Raw genomic sequence first — 7,177 nt, 5'->3', positions numbered from 1 at the left:
CGGCCCCAGCCGGCCCGCCCGGCCGCCCAACTCACCCCATGAGCCAGTCCATGGCTGCTCGGGGCCCGCCGCCCGACACGCTCGGCCCTCAGCCCGCGGCGGCGGCGGCGGCGGCCGGAAGTAAACACTCGCTCGCACACTCCCACACGCGCGCCGCGGGCGCCGCCGGAAGTGACGCGACCGCGCGCCCCCTGCCGGGAAACGTAGTCCCGGCGGCCTCCGCGGCCGCACCAGCCTAACCTGGATCTTGAGCCGGCCCTCCTCTCCGCCTTCCTCCACCTGTCCCCCCTTCCATCACGTCCCCCCACTTCCTGCGCCCCGCTTCCGGACAGTCTCCTCACGCCCCGGATGTCCCCTCACGTCCGGTCCCCTCACACCCTAGCTGACCCCTCACACCCCGGATGTCCCCTCAAGTCGGGATGTCCCCTCACGCCCCAGTGTCCTCTCACGGGCCAGGACAGTCTCCTCACGCCCCGGATGTCCCCTCACGTCCGGTCCCCTCACACCCTAGCTGACCCCTCACACCCCGGATGTCCCCTCAAGTCGGGATGTCCCCTCACGCCCCAGTGTCCTCTCACGGGCCAGACGGTCCCCTCACGCCCCGGATGTCCCCTCACGCCCCGGATGTCCCCTCAAGTCCTGCACGGTGCCCCCCTCACTCTCAGAGGAGCCCTCCGCAGCTCCCTTCCCTTCAGGGGTCCAGCTGCCGCCTCGCCTTGTGCGCAGACTCGGGACGGCCGGGTGGCCCGCCGGAGAGCGGGAGGACCTCTGAGACCGGGCGTGTGACCCCTGGCCTCTCGGGTGGGTCGGAGTCCCTGCCCTCCCGCCGTCCCCACAGCAGAGCGCGGGGCGACCCCGACGCCTGGGGCCTTCCCCTCCCCGCGGAAGGAGCCAGCCCGGGGCAGAGAGGTGCGGCCTTGGGGGGCCGGGAGCCGTCCTCGGCTTCTCGGGGCGCGGGGACCCAGACCCCGCTGGACGCGCTGGCCCGCCGGGAGCCGGGACGCGTGCCGGCGGCTTCGAGGGAGGGCAGGGCCGCCCGCCCAGGACGGAGGGGACGAGTGGGACCGCCGCCACGGCCCCCCTTGCCCCTTGCCGGAACACCGCTCTCCCCACACCGGGACCTGGGAGAAGAGCGGGAAAGGAGAGCTCTGCGCCCCACGCGCCCGCCCGTCTGTCCGTGACACGCGGCTCACCCTCTCTGCCAGGCGCCCGCCGGGGTCCGCCGAGATCTTCTCCCCGCGGCCTTCGTGATCGAGAAGCTCGCGGGGACCTCGCAGACTTTACCGCCGACCACCTGATCAAGCAGCGAGGAAAGACGATGGAAAGAAGAGGACGGCTCGCTTCATGGGGAGGGTCTCTGACAGGAAGAGCATGCAGATGCGAGCTAGGGACCTCATCTCGACAACCCGACGGACGAGGGGCAGCGGTGGGTATTCGTGCCGTCGTTCAGCCAGCCCCCCTCGAGGTGCATCTCCACCTAGTACAGTGGCCCCACTGTCGTTCCCGAGGAATATGAGCTCTGGGTGGTCCCGCCTGCATCCGGCTGCCACAACCGTCCATTTCCTTGTACCCCGGGCATCGGGCATCGAGGTCCCAGGAAGCGCTGCAGGCTCCGCCCGTGTCTCTTCCTGCCCCCACTGTGTGCCAGCAATCCCGCATCCCCTCCAGAGTCTGGGGGTCACGTCCCCGCTCTTCCACTTACTGGCTGGGTGACTTGGGATGGGTCGTTTAACGTCCCTGTGACTCAGTGTCTTCGTGTAATGGGAATAATAAGCTGCCAAACGTGTCATAAGAAACTTGGTGAGGTCACAGGTGTAGGCTGAAGGCAAGGAGGCGGGAAGTATGACGAGGCACATCAGGAGTCTGACCTACCCGCTCATGGCAATTTACCTGGGCTCGAGTTCGGTCCCCTTTCCCTTGATGACGGTGTATTGCTGGGCACACCCCACTTTATGGCTCCATGTCGCCCAGTCCACAATGGGCAGTTCAGATCACATGGGCCCGTGATAGCCTGTGGTCTAACATACAGTCTGCACTGGTGCCCAGTGGCAAGCTGAAACTTGCCTCTCAAGGATCACGATTTATGTTTTAAGAGGATATGGCTTTGCTCCAAAGCCCTGGGGCCCTCCTCTCTTTCTCTCATGTGAGAACTCGCCGCCGTCTGCATACAGCACCTCATCACGGCTGGACCGCTGGGCTCCTACGTGGCGGGTGGTGGAACCACTTGTGCTGCAGCCACGGCTAACCCTTCCTAGTCTGGGGCACAGTCAAAGCCGGTCTGCTCTGCGGCCCCTTGCTAATCGGATCAGAAGAGCACGATCAGTGAGCACCGGTCAGAGATGGTAAAGGAAACACCCTGTGTCCAGACCCTTTCTCCTCCTCCATTTTCTTCTCTCCCTCTTCCTTACCCTCCCTGCTTCCTCTTTCTCCCAGCTTCCCATAGACAGGGTGGCCAGTGAGATGGAAGCTGAAGTTGTCAGGTGGCTTCCGGAAGTCCTTCCTCTCCACCCCAAGCCCTAGTCCAGTCTCTGGGTTCCTGCTGAGAACAGGCAAGCGATGGCCAAAGATCCTGCAGCCATCTTGGGCTGTGAGGCACGCTGATGACAGCGGAGCAGAGAGATAGAATTGAGGTTCCTGCCACCACTCTGGAACATCCACAGCAGTCCTGAACTTCTTGCCTCTGGACTTCTTTTTTTTTTTTTTTTAAGATTTTATTTATTTATTTGACAGAGATAGAGACAGCCAGCGAGAGAGGGAACACAAGCAGGGGGAGTGGGAGAGGAAGAAGCAGGCTCATAGCAGAGGAGCCTGATGTGGGGCTCGATCCCATAACGCCGGGATCACGCCCTGAGCCGAAGGCAGACGCTTAACCGCTGTGCCACCCAGGCGCCCCCTGGACTTCTTTTAAGTGAAAAAAATCTCGGTTAAGCCACTGTTCTTTCCTGTTTCTGTTACCTGAAGCTAAAGGCAATTGCCTAATTGATACGGTCATGAAAACGTATGTCTTCTTCCTGGTATTAAGATGATCAAGGTATAAAAACTTGTCCTGAACTTTGCAGAGGAGGTCGTGACATTCCCAGACCACTGAACCCCCAGAAATTTCACGTGGGTGTGTTCGGGCTCCTAAATTGTCAGGGGCTCTAGCCCTCTGGCGAGCAGGTGTATTTCATCAGTGTCCGGAGCATGGCTAAGTCCTGGGCTCCGTGGCCTATGGGCAGGACGTCATCATACGATGGAGTGGTGTGAAACCCCGAGGCACGCCGGGACCGTGAAAATCGGTGTGCGCTGAAGTGTGGTGGAAAACATCAGCGATCATCTGACCCTGTGGCACGGAGGTGCAGGCACATCACTGGTCTCGCCAAAGGCCAGCACACTGCTGCCGGCTTCCCGGTTTATGGGATGGGGCGGGGCGTGTCTGCATGACCCACGGCGGGGTAAAAAGTGTGCCGACTCGCTCCAGGAAGGGCATCACATCTGGAGGAAGAGCCGCGGTGGGAGTCATCATGTTTTTAAACTTGCAGTAACACATGATCCATCACCGACACGCCTCCATCTGCTGCACGGGCAACGTCCGAGAGTGACAGGAGCCTTGTCCTCTGCGTCTCTCAGGGCTCGGATGGTGGTGCTCACCTCTGTGACTTCTCTGGAGATGAGGTGCTGCTTGCAGTCTATTTGAGCAAGGAGCTAGAAATGTAGGATTTTCAGTTAGCCCTTCCTGCCTGCCGTTCCTTCATTCATTTGCCAAGTAAGTACCACGTGCCAATTATGTGTCAGGAACTCGTAACGTGCACAGGATATGGTGGGTAGACAGAGCAGGCAAAATACTACCCCCATGGAGCTTACGGCCTACTGGGAGCAGGCAGGGGATGAAAAAACAGGAAGAAAGACACATAATAGGTCAGACACAGTCACACAATGACAGGGACAAGGAACGCAGGCTGCCCTCTCTCCCCAGGACCTCAGAAAGTCAGGACCTGACTTGTAAAGAGGGTAATTGCAGATTAAATTAGTCAGGATAAGGACCCAGAGATTAGGGTGGGCACCTAATCCACTATGACAGGTGTCCTTATAAGCGGGGAGGAATGGAGAGCACAGAGGGAAGGCCATAAGGTGAGACACAGAGAGAAGACAGCCAGCTCGCAGCCGGGAGAGGCCTGGGCCCTCAGGAGGCCCCGGCCCCACCCACACCAAACATTAAGGTTTTCTGATTTCCAGAACTGTGGGACGACAAATTTCTGTTGTTTTAAGTCACCGAGTTTGTGTTACTTTGTTACTAACCCTCGGCTCCAGTCCTCAACCTCAGCTCTTTCACCAGACCACGGCCTCCTGCCCCTATTCCAAGGGGCTGTGCCAGCCTGGAGTTCCTGGACTGGGAAGCGGGGCTGGGTTTTCCCAACTATGCTTTGCTCCAGATGGGGACCTGCACAAATCCCCTCAAGGAAATTGTCCTCTGTTGTGGGGTGGAGGATGACACTTCAGCATAAGGGTGAATGCATGGCCAGGACCCGGGAAAGATGAGTCTCCCCTCCATGGCTGACCCCCTGCTGGGCCCTCCCTCCCTCCTTCGCTGCCTCCGTCCCCACTGACCCTGTCTGTCCCGCGGGCTTACTCATCACCCTCCAACGGGCCCCTCCCCACAGTGTGGGTCGGTCCAGAGCATCCCTTCGCGGGGCTCAGCTGCCCTGCCAGAAGGCCTTGGCACAGCGCGGGCCTCGTGACACACACTGTCCTACACTCTGGAGCTGGAGAACAGTGGCTCCCTCTTGCCTCCTGAGCTGGTCCCTTGGTACAATCCCAAGTAAGGCTGAGGGTGAGCGACAGCCGTGCCGGGGCAGCGGGAAGGCTAGCCGAGGGTCAGCATTTGATTGTCTGAGAAGCCTGGGAGGCTGCTTTGGGAAGGGTACTGCGGGACGCCAATCCCAGGAGAGCTTCAGTGATTGGTGGCCCCCTTGTCTCTCCTGAGGCATCAGCAAACACCGCAGACCCTACAACGTCCTCCTGCAGATCCGCAGTGGCCTGGCTGCCGCGTCCGAGCTCCTTAACTTACACCGCACACCATTTGGGCAGTGCCTGTCAGGCAGGAGAATGAGGCTCTTAGAGGGGTGGGGACTGTCCAAAGTCCCTCAGCGGGCTGGGGGATTCCAGAACCACCTGCTCCCAAGCCCCCCATCTTCCCACTCTGTCCTGCTTCCCAGTGGGGCTCTCCTCCCTGGGGCCTGAGAAACAGTGGACGTTGGCCCCTCAGCAGAGCAACCTGCCGAGGGCCTCTCCAGAGCAACCACAGCACAGCGGCCTTGAGACCGCCAGCCTTCAGCCCCTTCCCCCTGCAGAGAACAGCAAGCCCCCCTGGGGGTGCATTGGCTTAGGTGCAGAGGGGGAGGACCGGTGTCCAGGGCAACTAGGGCTCAGGGCCAAGACATCGGTAGGGGTGCTCATACTCCATACCACCTGGGATCACTTTTGGGGTGCTAAGTAGCAGCCGGGCACCAGGCTCCTCTAGGTGGGGGCCCTCAGCTCGGTGTTCCAGGTGCGGCTCCGCAGGCTGGTCCATGTTACACCCCGGGAGGCAAGAGGCCCAGCTGCTCCAGCTCCTAGGTTTCTCACCCTCCCACTTCACACCTTCATTCCAGCTGCTCCCTCCTCCTCCCCCAGAGCCGCCTCCAAGCCTCCCTCCCCAGAGCATGCAGATGAGCGCAGCAGCCAAGGTCAAAGCTCTGGCCAGCGGAGACCCCCGAGAACCAGTGATGGGCGGGGCCTCTGCTCCAGAAAGCCACCTTGCTTATCCTGACCGAGGGGCCAGTGCTTAAAGAGGAGTAGGGCCTTTTGCATTCACGACGTCACTGGCTGAAGGCTCCTCGTTATGCTTAAGTTCAGAGGCTGTGCCAGTGCCTGCTCTCCCCTTCCCCCCCCAGACACGGGCTGTCGTTCCGGGGACTTGCGTGCGGGCAGACTTAACCGTTGTAAAAACCGCTGGGATTTGGTGGGAGGCTGTATTAGTTCCTAGGGCTGCTGTAACAAATGACCACAAACGGCGTGGCTGAAAACAACAGAGGTGTCTTCCTCCACAGTCCCCGAGGCCAGAAGTCCGCACATCTCAGGGGAGGGTCTTACCTCCATCTGTCGGTGACTGCCAGCGTTCCTTGGCTTGTAGGCACCTCACTCGCTCCGGTCTCTGCCTCCCTCTTCATACCGCCTTCTCCCTTGTTGGGCCTGTGTCTGCCTCCAGACCACCCTCTTTTTATACAAACACCAGTCATTGGATTTGGGCCCACCCTCACGGCCTCAGCTCACCTTGATGACCTCTGCAGAGACCCCTTTTCCAAATAAGGTCACGTTCACGGGTCCCAGGGATTAGAACTTCCACATATCTTTTTGGGACATGTAATTCAAACCACAACAGGGGTTGTTCCTTGATCACATGACCCACAGCACACATGACACGCTTTCCATTTTATTGTTTGCTCTGCCATCCAGCCCAGGTAGGCAAGAAATGACCTCACCAAGATAAGTGTCTCCCTATAAGTTTTCACACATCCCATTAGCAAATGGTCCCCAAGACCAAAATGTTCTCCTCCAAATTATTGCTGCCTAGGACCCCACGCCCAGCGCTGCCAGGTCTCCCAATTTTTCAAAAGAAGATGAACGTGCGAGGCACCTGGGAGGCTCAGTCGGTGAAACGTCTGCCTTCGCTCAGGTCATGATCCCGGAGTCCTGAGATCGAGCCCCACATTGGGCTCCCTGCTCAGCGGGGAGCCTGCTTTTCCCTCTGCCTCTGCTGCTGCCCATTTGCGCTCTCTCACTCTCTTTCTCTGTCAAATAAAATCTTAAGAAAAGAAGAAGAAGACGACGACGACGACGACGGCGCGAGGGTTGGCCCGATGTTTCCGGCTTGCCGCGGCGCTGGTCTCCAGCCTTCCGCCAGCACTAGAGATCGCAGCAGGAGCTGCCCTGTGGAGCAGGGTCAGTGACCACGTGAGAGTTAGAGGACACCCTGGCCCCCAGCACCGGGCAGGAACCCGGGCGGCTCCACAGGGGAGTCTCAGGCAGGGCACAAAGAGCGAGGAGGCGCTCGCTCTCGGGTCCTGGTGGCTGCCTGGGTGCCTCTCTTGCCTCACCCTAGCCTTGGCCCTGGCCCCAGGACCCCCATTCTAGACCAGAGTTCAGAAAGGGAAAGGGA

General features: G+C 60.0%; 1 protein-coding gene across 2 annotated transcripts in view; it reads right to left on the bottom strand.

Moving 5' to 3' along the window:
• MOB2 (MOB kinase activator 2) overlaps positions 1–180 on the bottom strand; it is a 76,598-nt gene extending 76,418 nt beyond the window's left edge. Inside the window, exon 1 of one of the 2 annotated variants that reach the window (XM_034646280.1) lies at positions 36–180. In XM_034646280.1, the coding sequence (XP_034502171.1) occupies positions 36–52 (17 nt within the window). In that variant the 5' untranslated portion in view covers positions 53–180. The remainder of the gene's footprint in view (positions 1–35) is intronic. The other variant, XM_034646282.1, reaches the window with a different exon arrangement.
• Between the last annotated feature and the right edge of the window lie 6,997 nt (positions 181–7,177).

The sequence above is a fragment of the Ailuropoda melanoleuca genome, chromosome 16, assembly GCF_002007445.2.
Source record: "Ailuropoda melanoleuca isolate Jingjing chromosome 16, ASM200744v2, whole genome shotgun sequence".
In the NCBI taxonomy this organism is placed as follows: Eukaryota; Metazoa; Chordata; class Mammalia; order Carnivora; family Ursidae; genus Ailuropoda; species Ailuropoda melanoleuca.
Note: the sequence above shows the minus strand (reverse complement) of the source record. Positions and strands in the feature narration are given on the sequence as shown.